This window comes from Peromyscus maniculatus, chromosome X (assembly GCF_049852395.1).
Source record: "Peromyscus maniculatus bairdii isolate BWxNUB_F1_BW_parent chromosome X, HU_Pman_BW_mat_3.1, whole genome shotgun sequence".
NCBI classification, from domain to species: domain Eukaryota; kingdom Metazoa; phylum Chordata; class Mammalia; order Rodentia; family Cricetidae; genus Peromyscus; species Peromyscus maniculatus.
The window spans coordinates 85,218,583-85,239,660 of NC_134875.1; the positions used below are offsets into that span (position 1 = coordinate 85,218,583).

At 38.5% G+C, this 21,078-nt stretch overlaps 1 protein-coding gene across 4 annotated transcripts in view; it reads right to left on the bottom strand.

The window, feature by feature from the left end:
• Kif4a (kinesin family member 4A) overlaps positions 1-21,078 on the bottom strand; it is a 117,585-nt gene that overhangs the window by 82,274 nt on the left and 14,233 nt on the right. For all 4 annotated transcript variants that reach the window (XM_042269054.2, XM_042269055.2, XM_076562400.1 and 1 more), the window contains exons 6-7: positions 20,232-20,398; positions 19,674-19,768 (exon numbers count right to left, since the gene is read on the bottom strand). In XM_042269054.2, the coding sequence (XP_042124988.1) occupies positions 19,674-19,768; positions 20,232-20,398 (262 nt within the window). The remainder of the gene's footprint in view (positions 1-19,673; positions 19,769-20,231; positions 20,399-21,078) is intronic.

Below are 21,078 nucleotides of genomic sequence, written 5' to 3' on the forward strand. Positions count from 1 at the left end.
AATAGATTGTAGTTTATGTACCCAATGACCTAGTAGTTCTACTTGTAGCTATCTACTCTAAAAAAGTTTTGTACACATGCATGCAGATATACAAAATTTGTATGGCATTGTTAATAACAGTCACAATCTGAAAACATCTGAAATATCCATCAAATGCTTGGGAATGCTCTGCTCATTACTCTAGGTAATAGTTACATGGGTATTTATGTTATAATTATCTGCTAATCGATACCATGACTTATGTAATTTTCTGCTCTATCTCACCAAAAAAATAAATAAATAAATAAAGATAAGAGGGAATCATAAGTGTGGTAAAGCAGCATGAAGGTTTTTGGACTGTGATTACTGTGAACACAAATGAAACTTCTCATACTGTTTCTTCAACTAGGTTGCTATTTATGTGTGTTTTACTTTGTGAACATTTACTAAAATGGTACAACCATCATCAGGGCACTTTTATACATGTAGACTAATATTTTGGTAGACTAAAACACTTAACTTCCTATAATGTCTTTGTAATCTATCTGGTGGATACTTAAATATTCCAAATCAAGACAAAAAGAGGGATAAATGTGTGTCACTGACTGAAGGAAGAACAATGCCTGGAAAAGGCAATTCAACAAGAAGAGAAATGGTTGATAAATGTAAAAGTATATTCAACTTATGAGGCAGCATTTTCACTTAGCAAGTCAGTAACAATACTGAGTAGAAAAAGGAATTATTATCTCATACCATGCCTTTTGTTGCATATTTGAGCCTCAGTGAACAAAATAAAATGATATACTTAAGGGACTAAAAAGCCACACACACACACACACACACACACACACACACACACACAAAAAACTTCTGGTTTTTTTTTTTAAGCTAAAGGATACTTGTATTTTAAAAAATACAGATAACTTGTATTTTAAAAAAAAAAGTTTCTAAAAGAAAGAACTAAAATAATTAGACACTATTTGCCAAAAAATTACCATTTGTCATCCCAAATAATAAAACATTAAAACAGTCACAATTTGGAAACTAAATTACCATGAGGCAAACAACTTCATAAACTCAAAGTATATACTTCAACATCCTTCTTGCTCATAAACAAAAAAAAGCAACAGAATAGCAATAAATATTGACAAAGGTAATTTTCTTCTCACCAATTTCATATCAAGAAAACTTAAGACTATTTAATAAAAAAAATTCTATTGGAACAGAAATATATTATCAAATGGATGAGTTTCAAGAACATAATTTTGAGGAAAATAGTTACAGAAGACACATACATAATGAAGTCATTTATGTTAAATTTAGAAATTGGTAGAATATCAGTACATATTGCTAAAAGGCACAAGAAATAGAAATTAATGGAAAAGTGTTGGTAGCCATGTGACAGGCACAACAGGGGGCAATTAAAGTTCTAGGTGTCAGTCCACCAGAAGATAAACACTCCGATGGGTATAACCTCGTTAAGCAAGGCCACAAGGCTACAGACTCTGGAATATCTTTTGCTTCTACTGTACCTTTACATGTTTGCTGCTATAATCTTTCCCTGGTATCTGGCATGAGTGAATGGTTGTGGAGAGTCCCCCATTGCCTGTATTGTAGTGTGTTTATCTCATGAGAACATCCTGATCTACTGGACATATCTATGGATTGTCAGGAAGATAATTCCACCTTAAGCTGTATTGTCTAATTGATATTAATTGTGAGAGCCTATACAGAGTTTTGATGAATAAAAATAAATACAAGGATATATTTCATAGCTAAGGCCTATGAGTTCCACAAAGCCCATGAGTTCCACTTAGGAGCTGCATTAGATCACAGCTCAGATTTATGATTTAGGAAAACATTTGAGTCCAGGAGCCAGGCTGGCTCAAATTCCTTTAATCTTAAGGCTAAGAAATGCAATCATAGCTTTCATGTGCACCATCAGCTGATACAAAGCTTCAAAATAGCTTTAGATTAAACCAGATGCCTTACTAATTGTTTTTAAGATAAACAATCCCAAAAAAAGCATTCTATAGTTCACAAGGACATGGCAGAGTTGTCTGGTTAGGTCATAAATACAAAACAGCCCAATTATTGCCAGCTGGCGAATGATTAATTCCTTGCACCTACTCCTGACCTCAATTTGTGAAAATAAATTCTGACTAGTCAGGGTTACAGAAAATAATTTTTCTCTGTAGCTCCAAAAAAGGACTACAGGTTTCTTTTGACAGGAGTCACACACAGGGCAAAAAGTACATTTTAAGATGTAAAGTATTATGGTGCCATAGTATCTTGGAAAGTGCAGACTGAGCTGATGCTAAAAGATTTATGGTAGCTCAGGAATGTTGACCTGAGACTGAATGAGAGGATCTATGACACCCCTAGCCTCTCTTTGTAGGGACACACACTCACCAGGCAACTTTAGGATCTAGAGAGAATTCAAAATTTACAACTCCTGATTGCAGGGTTAGTTCAAAACTGTTTACATAATCGTGAGTCAGTTTAAATTGCCTTTCCCCTGCCTGGGACATGTTTTCACCTATAATCATTCACTTAAGAAATGGAATGTAACCTCTTTATGACTTCTGTATTGCCTGAAAGAAAGATTCAGTTGGGGTATTTAAGCAGTGGAGAGAGAGGGAACAAAAGAGAAGAGCATGATGAGAATAACATAAGAGAATAAAGAAAAGAACCATCAAGAGAGTGTGTGAGTGTCTTCATTTCCCTAACCCCTCCGACAGAAAAGTCTCAGTCGAGCCAATGCTGTGGATTCCTTTTGAGCCCTGTGTGCTGCTCTGCAAGCTAGCCCTCCTAGGCAGCATTAGAAAAGATAAATCTGACATCCTACACTTAGAATAGTAGTGTATCTGTCCCTTAATCCAATATAACCTGACCTAATTCTGTAGACTGTTTTGGTAAAAACAAAACAAAATAAAAACCGTAAAAACCTCAGTGGGAAAATCTATCCTTTTCTCAGCTTTCCTTATATAATTACAATGAAGCATTTCCCATAAATGGCAGTCCCATTTGTATAGAAACCCATACCCTGTTTTTTTAGGTATCACACCATCCTGTCTCTCCTCAATGCCTTTTTTGATTGCTTTACTCTTGGCCTTAAAATGTGAGTGTTCCTCACTAATATGTAGTGTTGGCTCTCTTTTTATCTAGTTGCATAGCTTTCAAATATTTGTCTCTAGCCCCAATGTTCTTCTAAGATCTTATTCTGAACTTACTACCCCTTCCTGGACTCTTTCTAATATGTATTCCAAATTTGATATATTCCAAATCAAATTCAGAAGTTTTCCCTCTGTGGTCTCCTTCCTACCAGTCACTTGACAGGAGGGGACACCACAGAAGAAGCACATTAAGTAATTCGATTATTGTTGCAAACATCACACTTACACAAACTGAGATGACTACAATGTCACTCACTAGGAGATTTAATCTTCTGTAACTGAGGCTGTGCATGTGACCCACAGTTGATAGTTATGGTTATGTGACATGGCTAAGCTTCATTTCTGCATTTCCTACAGATCTTAGCACCTTCTGCTTTATCTAGGACTCCACTGTGTATTTCTTTGCCTCATAAATCAAATCAGCCACTTGGATACCTGCTTTCCTCACTCTCAGTAATATAACATGCAGCAATATTCTGATGGGCTGTATCCACCCTCTTCAAGTATTATGGAGGAGTTAGCAACTTTCTTATTTCTCAATGGGTAGAAAGTGATTCCTTCTAGAGGAAGCATCTTTGAGAATGGCAACTGACATAATTCTTCTGGTAGAAGTTACACCTATAAGACCTTCTTCCACCCTCAAAAACTACTTCCAATGCTAACAAGCACCTATCCAACTCCTAGCAGTCTTAATTCAGCTGACGAAGTACACAAATATTAGTAGCATACTCTGTTCCTTATCACTTGGAACAAATAAAAACACAGAAGGAATTAACAGTTATGATCAGGCTACTAGTTACTAGGATTTCTGCTATTTTCTAACTATGAGAGCTTGTTTAATCAGCGTAGCTCTAAGGAGATAGATATCTTTACAAATGAGGTAAGTGAAAGTAGATCAAAGACATGGCAAGAATAAGCCTTCCGTGTATATACAATCAGTGAGATTCAGACTGGGCCATTCTGGAAGACTGCCTGAACAGGTGAAGGAGATACCTCCAGATTTAAAAAGAGCTAATAATCAGGATGTGGCACCTCACAATTGCAACCCCAGTCTTTTGTGGGCAGGGGTAGTAAGAACATGAGTTTGAGGCCAGCCTGGGCTTAATAGTGAGACTGTCTCAAACCAAAACCAAAACCAAAACCAAGGGCCCATCAAACAATGCCAAGGTGTGGATCTTATTTAGACACAAATTAATGACCATTAAAACTGCTCGGCACACCTGAGGGCGTCATCACATTATCCTGACCACTTTTGTACATGCTTGTAAACTTTTTAAAGGGAAAGAGCATACTCAGTTTCAACTTCAGAAGTCTACAAGGAACAAAGTAAAGCTAGTCAACCAATCTGTCAGATTGATAGGAAAAGAAGCAGAGGAGACATACAAATGACTAAAACAAAATTAGAGATAGATTATAATAGAAAGCAAATCTATTTGCAATATTATGCCAACAAATTTGAGAATCTACACAAAATGAGTAATTATCTGAAAAATATAAATTAGCAAAATTGAGTCAATATACAGACTATCAAATCATCAAAACACTTTTAAAAATAATTCCCGGGGGCTGGAGAGATGGCTCAGAGGTTAAGAGCACCGACTGCTCTTCCAGAGGTCCTGAGTTCAATTCCCAGCAACCATATGGTGGCTCACAACCATCTGTAATGAGATTTGGCACCCTCTTCTGTATTAACAATAAATAAATAAATCTTAAAAAAATAATTCCCATGTTATACAAATGGTATTAAAACAAAACTGGAACCTTTCTAAATTATTTTATTTTCAAACTTAAAGGGGAAAGCACATATACCAAAAAAGTTGCAACACTCTCTCCCAGAGCCATATCTGCAAAAGTCCTAAGTCACAACAAAGGCAGTAAATCCAGCTGTGGAGAGAAAAAATAACATCTCTTGACCAATTGAGTAAATGATAGAAAATCTATTTTTATAATTCTACCAACAGAGTGTAGAGAAAAGTACACTAACTCCCTTCCAATCAATGATAAAATACAGCACTAATGTATTTCTCTTTTCTCCTGTTTTGAGATTGTGTTTCATGTAGTCCAGGCTGGCCTTAAACTCACTATGTGCTGAAGATGACCCTGAACTCCTGGTCCTCCTGCTTCAACCCCCCACACGTTGGGATTATGGTTTATTATGTCCACCTGGTACTCATTTCTTATTTTAAAAATATACAACTAGTGGCTGCTCTTCCAGAGGACCCAGGTTCCATTCCCAGTACCCATGGTGATATTTTATTTGTACTGAAATGTGGTGATATTGTGTCCCCCAATAAATTGTGCACCCTAATAAACTTATCTGGAGTCAGAGAACAGAACAGCTCCTAGATAGACATAGAGGCCAGAAAATGGTGGCACACACATCTTTAATCCTAGCATTCCAGAGGCAGAGATCCATCCAGATCTGACATGGTGACACACAACTTTAATCCCAGGAAGTGATGGCAGGAAGCAGAAAGGTATATAAGACATGAGGACCAGAAACTAGAGGCTTTTTAAGCTTTTAGGCTTTTAGCAGCAGTTCAGCTGAGATCCATTCGGATGAGGACTCAGAGGCTTTCAGTCTGAGGAAACAGAATCAGCTGAGGAGTTGGTAAGGTGAGGTTGGCTGTGGCTTGTTCTGTCTCTGATCTTTCAGTGTTCACCCCAATATCTGGCTCTCATGTTTTTTATTAATAAGACCCTTTATGATTTGTGCTACAAGTACCTAAATGATGGCTCACAACTCTCTCTTCTGGCCTCTGTGTGCACCAGGCACAATTGTGATCATACAAGAAGGCCAAATACCCATAACCCACAAAATAACTTAGAAGTGCAACTACTTACAAATTAGCAATAAAAGACCACTTAATAATGGCCTGTAAATATACAGGGATAGCCAACAGTAAAACAGTGGCAACTTTCTGGTTAGAGTCTAAAAACAGAAAAATAGAAAAGAATGCCAACTATCACTGGCACCACCTAGCATAATCCTGACCAAGTTAATGAAATAAGCGAGGCATAAATATTTGAAATGAAGAGACCAAAGTGTCTAATTGAAAAGGATGAGGCAGGGGCAGAGGCAAGTAGATCTTTGTGAATTCAAGACCAGTCTGGTCTACATAATGAGTTCTAGGCCAGCCATGGAAAATTACCACCAAAAAAATGAAAAAAAAAAAAGAAAAAAGAAAAAAGAAGGGACAGTAGAAGGTAATTAGGTTCCAGATAAGATCTAAAAAGGAATGCTTTTCTATACAGACATAGAAAACAGAAATACTCAAAATATCAAAAGTATATAATATTCTGTGGAAAGCCTAACAAGATATGCAGTATATAAATTGTATCAAGAGAGCTACAAACCTTACTAAATGACAGAAAAGGAAATTTGAGTGAGTGTGGAGAGATCCTGCTCCTGGATAAGTAAACCAAAGTCTCCTTAATTTAAGAATTGAATCCCAATTTTTAGTGCTTGACAATCTCATTCTAAAATTCCCAGAAAGCAGTTGTGACAAAAAGAAAAGGGAGGGGAACTTGTCTTTGCAGAGAGTAAAGCATACTTACTATATGCCAGACTTTTAAAGGGAGTACTCATGAACAAACCAATCCACAGTGCACAATAGTCAAGAAACAGATCCTACAGGAAATGGATTTTGTTTGTTTGTTTGTAGTACTGGAGATTGAACATAGGACCTTGTGCGTGGTAGGCAAGCATTCTACCACTGAGCTACATTCCCTGCCCAGGGAACTTTATTTAATAAGCAGTACTTAAACAACAAGATATCCATGTAAAGGAAAAATGACCCTTAGTACCTACCTCATTTGATAAGCAAAAGCTAATTTAAGACAGGTCACAGAACTAAAATCAAACTAAACCTATGAAACTTCAGGTAGAAACACACTTCGTGATTTTGTAGTAGGTAAAGATTTAATGGATAGGACATCAAAAAACAGTATGCCATTAAATAAAAAATGTGATGGCTTGGACCACAACAAAATTAATTTTTTGCTCAAAAGACATCATTAAAAATAGGTGTGATTGTGGGGAGGTAGTGGCGCACACCTTTAATGCTAGCACTCGAGCGGCAGAGGCAGGCAGATCTCTGTGAGTTCGAGGCCAGCCTGGGCTACCAAGTGAGTTCCAGGAAAGGCGCAAAGCTACACAGAGAAACCCTGTCTTGAAAAAACCAAACCAAACCAAACAAAAAACAAAAAATAGGTGTGATGGAGTCCCCTGCTCCATCAGAGACCACACCAGCACCCAGATTCCCAGGTAAGGCCCTGCTCAGGGACCACCAACACTCCCTAGAACCTACCCAGCCTAACCGCAACAGCTCCCGGTCCCCTCGTCACCCTATCCTGCCCACACTGCCAGCTGAAGCCCCTGCCCCACCAGAGGTCACACCAGTACCCAGATCCTCAGCCTAAGTTATCCTATCCTAGTCCACATCTCCCGTGCAAACTCCTTGCTCCATCAGAGGCCATGGCAGCAACCAGATCCCCAGGTAAACCGCCATCACCACCAGCACCACTCCTCCAGAACCTACCTAGCCAAACCCCAACAGCCCCTCCTCCCCTGTCACCCTATCCCACCCAAACCTCCCATGGAAGCTCCCTGCTCCACCAGAGGCCACACCAGCAACCAGATCCCCTGGTTGCAGCACAGAACCCCAGAGGATCCCCAACTAGACCAGAGGCCACTCTGGCTGCCAGAACCCGAGTCCCCAGTTCCAGCAGAAACCCTCTACTCAACCATAGGCCACTCCAGCAAGAAGATCAGAGAGGAGACAGAAACCCAGGAACAAAACACCCATCCAACAAAGAGAAACTTAGAAATCAGCACCTAGACCTATAACCACCCCAAACCCAGACGCCTAAACGCCAGCCTATGAACACAATAGCCAGGACAATATGTCACCACCAGATGCCAGCTATCCTACTACAGCAAACCCTGAATAAACACAGCTGAAGTGTAAAAGAAGACATTAAATTCAAATCTATGAAGATGATAGAGGTCTTTAAAGAGAAAATGAATGAATCCCTTAAAGAAAGCCAAGAAAAAAAAACAGTTGAAGAAAACAAACTGTTCAAGACCTGAAAATGGAAATAGAAACAATAAAGAAAACACAAACTGAGGGAATTCCGGAAATGGAAAATCTAAGTTATTAGGAACCACAGAGGCAAGTATCACCAGCAGAATGCAAGAGATGGAAGAGAATCTCAGGCATTGAAGATGTAATAGAAGAAACAGATAGATACATTGTTCAAAGAAAATGTTAAATGCAGAAAATTCATGACACAAACCATCCAGGAATTCTGGGACACCATGAAAAGATCAAACCTAAGAATAATGGGAATAGAAGAAGGAGAAGAATCCTAGCTCAAAAGCACTTTTAACCAAATCATAGAAGAAAATTTCCCAAGCCTAAAGAAGGACATGCCTATAAAGGTATAAGAAGCTTACAGAACATCAAATAGATTGGACCAGATAGAAAGTCCCCTTGCCACATAATAATCAAAACACTAAACACAGAGAACAAAGAAAGAATAGTAAGCCGGGCGGTGGTGGCTCATGCCTTTAATCCCAGCACTCGGGAGGCAGAGGCAGGCGGATCTCTGTGAGTTCGAGGCCAGCCTGGGCTACCAAGTGAGTTCCAGGAAAGGTGCAAAGCTACACAGAGAAACCCTGTCTTAAAAAAACAAAAAACAAAAGAAAGAAAGAATAGTAAAAGCTGCAAAGGAAAATGGCTAAGTAACATACAAAGGCAGACCTAATAGAATTACACCCAACTTCTCAACAGGGACTCTAAAAGCCAGAAGGGCCTGGACAGATGTCTTACAGACCACAGGTGCCAGCCCAGACTATTATACCTAGCAAAAATTTCAATCACCATAGATGGAGGAAACAAGATATTCCATGATAAAGTCAAATTTAAACAATATCTATCTATAAATCCACCTGTACAGAAAGTACTAGAAGAAAAACTTGAATCCAAGGAGGTTAACTATACCCACAAAAATACAGACAATAGATAACTTCACACCAGCAAACCCTAAGAAGGAAAACACATGGACACAGGTGCATGTACATGTGCATGCATACACACACACACACACACACACACACACACACACACACACACTACCACCACCACCACCAACAACAACAACATAATAACAGGAATTAACAATCATTGGTCATTGTATCTCTCAATATCAATGGACTCAATTTCCCAATAAAAAGACACAGACTAACAGAATGGATGTGAAAACAGGATCCATTCTTCTGCTGCATACAAGAAACCCATCTCAACATCAAACATAAACATTATTTCAGAGTAAAGGGTTGGAAAAAGATTTTCCAAGTAAATGGACCAGAAACAAGCTGGTGCAGTCATTCTGATATCAACCCAAATAGACTTCAAACCAAGGCCAATCAAAAGAGACGGAGATGCTGCCCGGTGGTGGCACACGCCTTTAATCCCAGTACTCAGAAGGCAGAGGCAGGTGGATCTCTGTGAGTTCGAGGCCAGCCTGGGCTACAGAGTGAGTTCCAGGAAAGGTGCAAAGCTACACAGAGAAACCCTGTCTCAAAAAAACAAAACAAAACAAAACAAAAAAAGAGACGGAGAAGGATGCTTCATACTCAAAGGAAAAATCAACCAAGATGATTTCTCAATTCTTGACATCTATACTCCAAACACAAGGGCACTCATGTTTGTAAAGAAAATATTAGTAAAGCATTGACCCTCACACATTGATAGCGGGAGACTTCAATACCCTACTCAATATCTCACCAAAGGACAGATCATCCAGGCAAAAACTAAACAGAGAAATAATGGAGCTAAAAGACATTATAAACCAAAGGACTTAACAGATATCTACAGAACATTTCACCTAAACACAAAAGAATACACTTTCTTATATCAGCATCTAACGAACATCCTCCAAAATTGACCACAAAGCCAGTCTTGACAGAGACAAGAAAATTTAAATACGCTCCTGTACCTTATCACACCACTATAGATAAAAGCTTGATTTCAACAACAACAACAACAACAACAGAAACAACAGAAAGCCTACAAACTCATGGAAATTGAACAACTCTCTATTGAATCACCCACCACTGGGTCAAAGAAGAAATAGAAATTAAAGACTTCCTAGAATTCAATGAAAATGAAAGCATAACATGCTCAAACTTATGAGACACAATGAAAGCAGTACTAAGAGGAAAGTTCATAGCATTAAGTGCCTTCATAAAGAAATTAGATCTCGGGCTGGAGAGATGACTCAGAGGTTAAGAGCACTAGCTGCTCTTCTAGAGGTCCTGAGTTCAATTCCCGGCAACCATATGGTGGCTCACAACCATCTATAATAAGATCTGGCGCCCTCTTCTGGCCTACAGTGCAAGCATGCGTGCAGGCAGAACACTATACACAATAAATAAATAAATAAATAAATAAATAAATAAATAAATAAATAAATAAATAAATAAATAAATATTAAAAAAAGAAATTAGATCTCATACTAACAGCTTAACAGCACACCAGAAAGCTCTAGAACAAAAAGAAGGAAACATAACCAAGAGGAATAGATGGCAGGAAATAATGAAACTGAGGGTTGAATTCAATAAAATAGAAACAAAGAGAACAATACAAAGAATCAATGAAACAAAGAGTTGGTTCTTTGAGAAACATCAACAAGATAGACAAGCCCTTATCCAAACCAACTAAAGGACACAGAGAAAATATGCAAATTAATAAAATCAGAAACAAAAAGGGTAATATAACAACAGACATCTAGGAAATCCAAAGACTCGTTAGGTCAGACTTCAAAAACCCATACTCCACAAAATTGGAAAATCTAAAATAAATGGACAATTTTAATAGATACCACTTACCAAAGTTAAATCAAGATCAGATAAACAAACTAAATAGACCTATAACATGTAAGGAAATAAAACAGACATTAAAAGTCTCCCAAACAAAAAAGCCCAGGCCAGATGGCTTTAGTGCAGAATTCTACCAGACTTTCAAAAAAGAGCTAATACCAACACTTCTCAAATTATTCCACAAAACAGAAACAGAAGGAACATTGCCAAATTCATTTTGAGGCCACAGTTACAGTGATATCCAAACCACATACAAAGACTCAACAAAGAAAGAGAATTACAGACCAATTTCCCTCATGAACATTGATGCAAAAATACTCAATAAACTCAAAAACTGAAACCAAATAACATCAAAAAGATCATCCACCATGATTAAGTAGGCTTCATCCCAGAGATGCAGGGATGGTTCAAAGACAAAAATCTGTCAATATAATCTACCATATGATTATCTCATCAGATGCTGAAAAAGCTTTTGAAAATATCCAGTACCTTCCAAGATAAAAGTCTTGGAGAGATCAGGGATACAAGGGACATAACTAAACATAATAAAAGCAATATACAGCAAGCCAATAGACAACATCAAATTAATGGAGAGAAACTGAAAGCAATTCCACTAAAATCAGGAACAAGACAAGGCTGTCTACTCTCTCCATATCTATAAAATATAGTACTTGAAGTTCTAGTTAGAGCAATAAGACAACAAAAGGAGAAATTATGGGAGTGGACAACCAATGACTGGTCCAGCTTGAGACCCATACCATGAGAGGGAGCCCACCCCTGACACTGCCTGGAGAGCCAGGACCCAGAGGCTAGACAGCCCAGAGACCTAGGATAGAACCAAACATGTCTGACAAAAAAAGTCAATGTAATGATGCCTAATGATACTCTGCTATATTCATAGATTGGTGCCTAGCCCAATTGTCATAAAAAGGCTTCATCCAGCAACTGATGGAAACAGATGCAGAGACCCATAGCCAAACATTACGCTGAGATCAGGGAATCCTGTGGAAGAAGGGAAGGAAGGATTGTGGGAGCCAGAGGGGTCAAGGACACCACAAGAAAACCCACAAAGTCAACTAACCTGGTCTCATAGGGGATCATAGAGACTGAACCAACAACCAGGGAGCCTGCATGGGACTGACCTAAGCCCTCTACATATATGTAACAGTTATACAGCTTGGTCTTCTTGTGGGACTCCTAACAGTGGATCAGGGGCTGTCTCTGACTCTTTTGCTGGCCTTTGGGACCCAACTCCTCATACTGGGCTGCACCATCCAGACTTATTATGACAGGAGGTACCTAGTCTTACTGCAACTTGATATGCCATGTTTGGTTGATATCCATGGGAAGCCTACCCTTTTCTGAAGAGGAAGCGAGGAGGAATGGATAGGGAGGTGTGGGTCAGAGGGGAGGTGGGGGGAGGGACTGGGAGGAGAGGAGGTAGGGGAAACTGTAGTCAATATATAAAAATATAATAATAATAATAAAATATTTTCTCAATAAAAATGAGTATGATGGAGCCAGGGTGGGGTAGGTAGTGAGTGGTGCATACCTTTAATCTCAGCACTTGGGAGGCAGGTAGAGTTCAAGGACAGCCTGGTCTATAGAGAGTTCCAGGACAGCCAGAGCTACACACAAAAACCCTGCCTTGAAAAAAAAAAAAAGTTCTGATGGGTCAATAAAATGGCTTGGTAAAGAAAGGCATTTGCCACTAAACCTCATGATTTGAGGTTGATTGCCAGAACCCACATAGTAGGAGAGAAACTATTTCTACAAGTTGTCCTCTGACCTCTTCATGTCCATTGTGGCATGTGCTTGCCAATATACACAAACACACACACACACACACACACACACACACACACACACACACACACACACACACGTAAATGCAAAACAAAATAGTCAGGAACCAGATGTGATGGTACATATCTATAATCTAGCAGTCAGGGGCAGAGACAAGAGATCCACAGCTCAAGGCTACCTTCGGTTACATCATGAGGTTCAGGCCAGCTTGAGATCCAAAGGAAAACCCTATCTCAAAAACAAAACAAACAAAAAAACCAGGTAAACTGCAATCTTGAAAAGAATATTTGCAATTTATATACTTCCTACTTGAACCCAGAAAATATTAAGAACTATAAATCTCAGCAAAAATATGGTATGAAACAATTTGAATTATGAAGATGTGAACAAGTGGGAACCCTCACACACTGGAGATGTAAACTGGCACCAGGTATGTTAGAGAACTGTTAGTAATTTTCTTATCAACTTAAGCATGCATTTACCCTCTTGAATTCCTAAGTATATCCTGTAGAAAAATTAAATCATGTTCACAAAAGGGCATGTAAATGTTCTGAACAACATTCATAATGGCTAAAATAATTCAACAACATAACAGAAGTCCAATCATCATATAATCAAAGGCTAGATAGAACATTATTCAGCAATACAAAGAAACAATCACTAATCAAACAAGACTATGAGTAAGTCTCAAGAACAGTCGTGCTGCCTGAAGAACATAGCTCAGTAGTACAGCACTTGTCTAGCATGTGCACAGGCATGGATGGGTTCAGTCGTCAGCACCGCAAAGCAAACGAAAAATCTCAACAATACATCGAGCGAAATAAGCTGGGTGTGTGTGATACACACACTATGTCATCATAGTTATAAGAAGTTTAAGAATGTGCAAAATTAATCTATGGGGCCAGAAAACAGTAATTGGTTGCTTCAAGCAGAATGGGGGAAGGAAATTTGTGGGTGAGATGAAAATGTTGCATATAATGTTTTGGGTAGTTGTGGGATCTCTCTCTGTGGCCAAGAAAAGCCACTGAGGGTAGGTGTGTTTCAGGGTTTTCCCTGCATGGAGGCCTGGAGAGGCCATTGAGTGAAGCTTTGAAGGTGAAGCCTGGATTGCCTTGGAGACCAAGATGTTAGAGATGCCAGAGCTGTGGTTATCTGCTGAGAGGAGATCTGCTAACGGGGTATGGGATCAGCCCAAGAAAGAGAAGTGTGTTGCAGTCAACACAGCTGAAAGGAGTTGGAGATCTGGAGTGTTTTGACATCACACAGAAATGTAGAACTGAGTTTGCCCTGATGGTTTTTGGTCTTGCTTTGGTTCAATATTTCCTCACTATGCTCCCTTTCTGCCTTTTTGGAATGGTTATATGCCATTGTATGGTGGAAGTATGTGATCTGCTTTTTGAATTTGATTTTATTAGGGGGTTAGTTAAGAGATTGCCATGAGTCTCCGAAGAGACTTTGAACTTTTAAACAGTGTTGAGACTGATAAACTATGGGGACTATTGAAGTTGGACTGAAGGCATCTTTGCAATATGATGTGGCTACAAGCCTATGGGGTCCAGGGAGCGGAATGTGGTGGCTTGAAGAATGGCCACTTATGGGCTCATATATTGAATAGTTCTAATTTTAACATGAAAGCCCACACACACACTCACACAAAAGATTTTATGTGTCTATGTAAAATCTAGGATCCACAATGAGAGAAAACATGATATTTTTCTTTCTGACTGACTTATTTTGTTACTATAATCTCCATTTGGTTCTATTTTCCTACATTTTGTATAACTGTGTTCTTCTTTGGCAGAAGTAACTGAAATCAGCCTTATTTCTAAATGACTCATTATTTATATGTGTGCACATATAAACATGGAGGCCAGAAGAGGACATCAGGTGTCTTCCTCCATCATTTTGTGCCTATTCTTTTGAGGCAGGGTCTCTTCTGAACCTGGGATTCATGTTTTCTCAACTAGACTGGAAGCCTGCAAGCCACAGTGATGCTCCTGTCTCTACCCCATTCTGAGCTGTGGGCATTGGCAAGATGTCTGACTTGTTAAGGAGTGCTGGGATCCAAACTGTGGTCCTCATGATGGTGCAGCAAATTCTCTAAACTGCTGAGACATCTCTCCAGCCCCAGTTTCAAGGTCTTGCCTAGAACTTATATAATTCTTTTGTTTCAGCCTCATTTTTTACTTTGTTAATATTTTTAATCATCCATTATATTTGAATGGATTAAAAGTGTTACTTGTTAGAGGAAGTGTGTCACTGGGGAAGGGGTCTTTGAGGTTTCAAAAGCCCAGGCCAGGCCCAGTCTCTGTCTCTGCTTGCAGATCAAAACATAGCTCTCAGCTACTTCTCTAGCACCATACCTGCCTGCCACCATGCTCTCTGCCATGATGATAATGGACTAAGCCTTTAAAACTATAAGCGAGTCCCCAATTAAATGCTTTCTTTTCTAAGAGTTACCATGGTCATGGTGTCTCTCCACAACTAACACTGACAAAAACAACTGTGAAGTAATGGATATATTAATTAGTTTGACTGTGCTAATAATTTCACAATGAATTCATATTATCAAAACATGATACTACCTTGAGCATGCATGATGTTTATTTGTAAAATAAAACTCAATAAACCTAAAAAGTGGGAAAAAAAACCACTCCAACAGTAGCCAATTCTAAATATCCAAAGAAAGGCCAAATAATTGGGGGAAAGCATATATAAGATTTGAGATTTGCCCAAGCAATGAACGCTAAAGCAGAGCTGTAAAGTGCCTGAGTGTAGGTGTGCCCCCTACATGCACAAAGCCCTTGGTAAATGACAGAAGATTTGTAAGTGCAAGCATTTAAGGAAATCTGTAACTAATTAGCTAATCACTAAACTAAGTAAGCAGAAACTTCTGTTATGGCAAGCTAGAGAGAAGAGAAACTACACAGAATTAACTCAAGGAAGTTACAAAACTGAAAACAGCAGCAACAATCAGGAATAAATGAAAGCATAAAAACAATGTAACCATGTCAAAAATGATGATGAAAAAGCACCTGACAAATACCCATACCTAATAAAAGCAATGCTCAACAAACGAGAGACATAGTGCTTCTCCAACATGTGTGGAGACTTCTACGAAAAATGCATAGCAAACATACACTCATGGGAAAAAAACCCTGCTGTGGGATGATCCTTTTGTGCACTGTGAATATGTATTACTCTCATTGGTTAATAATAAAGCTGTTTCGCCAATAGCAAGGCAGGATAAAGTTAGGCAGGACAATCAAACTGGGAACTGAGATGAAGAAGGTCAGAGTCGAGAGAGATGAGAGCCAGCCACCCAAGAAGCAAGATGCCAGAGAACCAGTAAAGCCATAGCCACATGGCAATACATAGATAAATAGAAATGGGTTAATAATAAGCCTGAGCTTACGGTCAAGCATTTTGTAATTAATATAAGCTTTTGTATGTTTATTTGGGACCGGGCAGTCAGGACAGAAACTCCGCCTCCATTTTAAAAAACCTGTTGTGATTTTTCTCTCAAGATCAAGAACATGACAGCCAGGTGGTGGTGGCGCACGCCTTTAATCCCAGCACTCGGGAGGCAGAGGCAGGCGGATCTCTGATCTCTGTGAGTTCGAGGCCAGCCTGGGCTACCAAGTGAGTCCCAGGAAAGGCGCAAAGCTACACAGAGAAACCCTGTCTTGAAAAACCAAAAAAAAAAAAAAGAACATGACAATATTCACACTTACTATTTCTATCAAATAACGTAATGAAGCTTCAAGCAAGGACATGTACGCAGAAAAGAAAAAGCACTAAAGAATAAAAGCATCCAGGCTGGAAAGAAAGAAGTAAAATTCTCTCTTCACAAATGACACAATCCTGTAGACAGACATCCTGAAAGGTCTAACCAAACTGTTAGAACCAATAAATTGTGCAGGCCAATGGATACATGATCAATTATATTAAACTCAATAAACAACTTTAAAATGAAATTAAGAAAACAACTCCATTTTAATAGTGCTGAAAAAATACTTAGAAATAAAATTAATAGGAGCATTAAAGTAATACTTCAAAAACTGTAAAGCTCATTAAAAGACAGTAAAGAAAAAGAGACACGGTTCATGACTGTGAGACTGAACACTGCTCAAGTGGCAATGCTCTCCACACAGATCTGCTAATTGGATGCAACACCTATGAAAATTCCTGTTGGTTTCTTCGCAGAAATCAATCAGGTTGATCCTCAAATTGCCATAGAAATTTAAGGAACCCTGAATAACCAATACAGTTTTGAAAAAAAACCTGTTAGAGGCATCACCTTTCTCAACTTCAAAATTTACTACAAAACTACACTAATCAAGTCAGGGAGGCACTGGTAAAAACAGAGACACAGATCTGCAGAATAGTCTAATTGCTTCTTTACATGGGGATTAACAAGATTCAGTGGGAAAAGAATAGTCTTCAAACAAATGATACTGGATATCTAGATATTCACATGCAAAAGATTGGAAATGAGGAAATAATCTTAAAATGACATACAAAAATTAACTGAAATTAATCGGGCATAAATATGATAGAAACAGTCATTTTCCCAAAAAAGATATACAAATTATGAGTATGTGAAACAATGTTCAACATACTTAGCCCTTAATTAAATATAGATGAAAACCACAATGAGATACTATTTCATACCTACTAGGAGGGCTAAAATTAAAAAGACATAAATACCTGGTGTGGTGGCACATGCCTTTAATCCTAGCACTCAGGGGACAGAGACAGGTAGCCTGCTGTGTATTCAAGGTCAGCCTGGTATACATAGCAAGTACCAGGCCAGCAATTCTATTATTAGATATATACCAAAGAGAAATGAAAACATATATCTTTAAGAAAAACTTGTGTACAAATATTCATTCACTTGGGAGGTGGAGGTGAGAAGATCAAAAGTTCAAGGCCAGCCTGGACTACATGAAAAAAAAATTCATAGCAGTATTATTCATAGTAACCCAAAACTAAAAAACAAACATCTGTCAAGGGAAGACTACGTCAATAAAACATGTGAAATATTACTTTTCCATAAATTAATGAAGCATTGATACATGCTACAACATGAATGAACTATGAAAACATGCTTTGAGAAAAACAGTCAATGAAGGGCTGAAGCTGTAGCTCAGGATTAGCATGCACAATAACCTAGGTTCAATCCTTAGCGCTGGCTCAAAAAAAAAAAATCAGTCCATGAAAACTGGACACATACTACATAATTCCTTCTATAGGAAATGATCCAAGAGTCAAGTTTGTAGAGGGAGAAAATTGATTGGTAATAGGGAGTGGCTGTGAATGAATATTAGTTTCTTTGGGGGAAAAATAAAAATATTCTAAAATTTATTTTGGTGATGGTTAAACAACTTATGAACAACTAAAATTCACCCATTTATGTTTTAAAAAGGATTGAAATGTAGAGCATGCTACTTATAACTTTACAAAAGAGAGTTAAAATGGAGTTAACATATAATCCAGTAATTCCATTCCTATGTGTATTATCAAGATATATTTAAAAGTTTATCTGGGGTCAGGCATAGTGGTACACACCTTTAATTCCAGCACTTAGGAGGCAGAGGCAGATGGATCCTATGAGATCCTGGCCTGGTCTACATAGTGAATTCCAGGTGAGCCAGAAATAGAGAGATGTTATCTCAAAACAAAAACAAATTGTCTGTGTAAAAATATATTTAGAGAGGATTAGAGAATAATATTTACAACAGCCAACATTGGATAATTGATAAAGGGACAAAATGTGGTATATGCATACAGCTGAATATTATTCAGCAATAAAATAGAATGAAGTATTGCCAGGTGGTGGTGGTGCACGCCTTTAATCCCAGCACTCGGGAGGCAGAGGCAGGCGGATCTCTGTGAGTTCGAGGCCAACCTGGGCTACAGAGCGAGCTCCAGGATAGGCACCAAAACTACACAGAGAAACCCTGTCTCAAAAAACCAAAAAAAAAAAAGCATGAAATATTGATTAACATGCTACATGAGCTTACCTTGCAAATAAATCTAACACTAAGAAGTCAGTCACAAAGGTCCTATATTTCATCTAGAGATAGATGGGAATTGTGGTGCTTCTCTTTGAGGTAATAAAACATTCTGAGATGAGGCTGTAGTGATGTCTGCACTACTCTGTGACTATACTAAATCCACTGACATGTACAAATTTAAATATAATATGCTGAGTTAGATCTCAATTATGTAAATCTCCCAAAGAAAACAACTCAGAACTAAACAGCTAAAAGAAGAACAGGGAGGTATGAGAACCTTCACAATTATATTAAAAAGGCTAAAACCCAAAGTGTGACTATAAAACCAGAGCACATACAAAACTCATTCGGAAATGAAAGACAGATGCCAAAGAAATAGTTCATGCATATCCCTGGGTTACGTCATACTAGATGGTTTCCAATAGCATCAACTTTCCCACTTCTCTAACCAACAACTTGAACAAAGATATGGAAACCATGCTGATAAGGTTTACACATGGCAACATCTGCAAGGGACAGCAGGTACTCGGAATAACAGAACTGGAAGAGGAATATTTTAATTATATGTGAGTGGAGATAAAACTAAAATTTACTGGACCAGATAAAATCAAACCAAGGGAGAGATTCAAATTTCATACCTGAGTTTGTGAATCGGTACAAGGGGAAAAAAAATCATTTTTCACTATATGTAAAAGTAATCTCAAATTTGAACTGTAGATATTTAGAAGGAGAACTGAAATAGTCCCTTCAGAATACCAACAAAAGCATGGCCGTTTTCATCGAGAGACATGACCTTAATTGTCTCACCCTCTTTCAGACGATCTCCTTCAGCCTTGGTTTTCTTCTGTCTTTCTGATCCAGCAAGGTCTACAAGATGCAGCTTGGAACGAAAACTGCTGTTTCTGTGATAACAGGAAGACATGGTGAAAACAATACAGAAGTTTGAAAGTAGCCTAGCTATCAACGCTGATAGGCTAACTCTCATTTCATTTCTTTCAAGACTGTAAAAGTAGTTACAGCAGTCATTAATACTCATCATTATAAAGTCTGAATGTCAGGCTGGAGAGATGGCTCGGGGGTTAAGAGTACTGACTGCTCTTCCAAAGGTCCTGAGTTCAATACCCATCAACCACATGGTGGCTCACAAACACCTGTAATGAGATCTGGTGCCCTCTTCTGGCCTGCAGCCATATATGCAGGCAGAATACTGTATACATAATGAATAAATAAAAAAAATCTTAAAAAAAAAAAGAAAACCAGTATTTTAAAAAAATAATAAAATAAAGTCTGAATGTCCGGTCAACTGAAACAGCCACCAGGCATTCAGCTTTCACAGCATATGACAACTGCAATGCTCTAACTTACTTGTCATTTTTCTTCCTTTGTTCTATGGAGATTGTAAAGATGGCATGAGATCGAGATGACTGGGAATTCATAGCTGTGGAGGCCACAGTCCTGGAGTTATTACCCTGCTCTAGACAGGAAACAGTGTCCGAGGCAACCAGCACGGTCTTCTCTGTGAGTCCCACAATCTAATATCAAAAGAAAAAAAAGCTTCCTTGACTCATTCTCCTAATGCTTGAAGAGAAATACATGGATTAGGGAGTGGAAAATGCCTTCCTGTTCCAGGAGAATATCATCATATTGAGGGGCTGTGAAAATGAGGACTTTTAACAGGGAACTGTATGATGATGGCTGAGAACCAAGATCTCCAATCTTCCCTATGAAGTTTCTAGTTGCTGACTACTTATCCTTTGGAATCAGTACATTAGAAATCAAATTCCTCTTGCTTCCTTCTACCAATACCAAGTCTCCTCACTACTGTTCATTTCTATTAACAGCTCTACCCTCACAGTCTCAAAACTTCAAATCACTCCTTCTCATCCCATGTATCACCAACTCAGATATTATTGGGAATTGGTTACTTCATTTTTTTAAAAACCACATCCACACCAATAATACCTCATGTGAAAAAACAAGGCAATAATTTCCCCAGTTGCATCTTCATCAGCCTAGTCTTTCTCCCTCTCACTTCATTTTCATTTCCAGTCAGCCTTCGCAAAATGCCAGCAAACTACTAACCCCTATACTAGATGAGGACACAATGACATTTTCAAATCCTCTCTCAAGTTCCAGGAGCAATAAAGTTGGAGAGATACATGCACACATAAGATGTGTAAGTAGCCAGAGCAATGTTTCCTTCCTTCAGAAG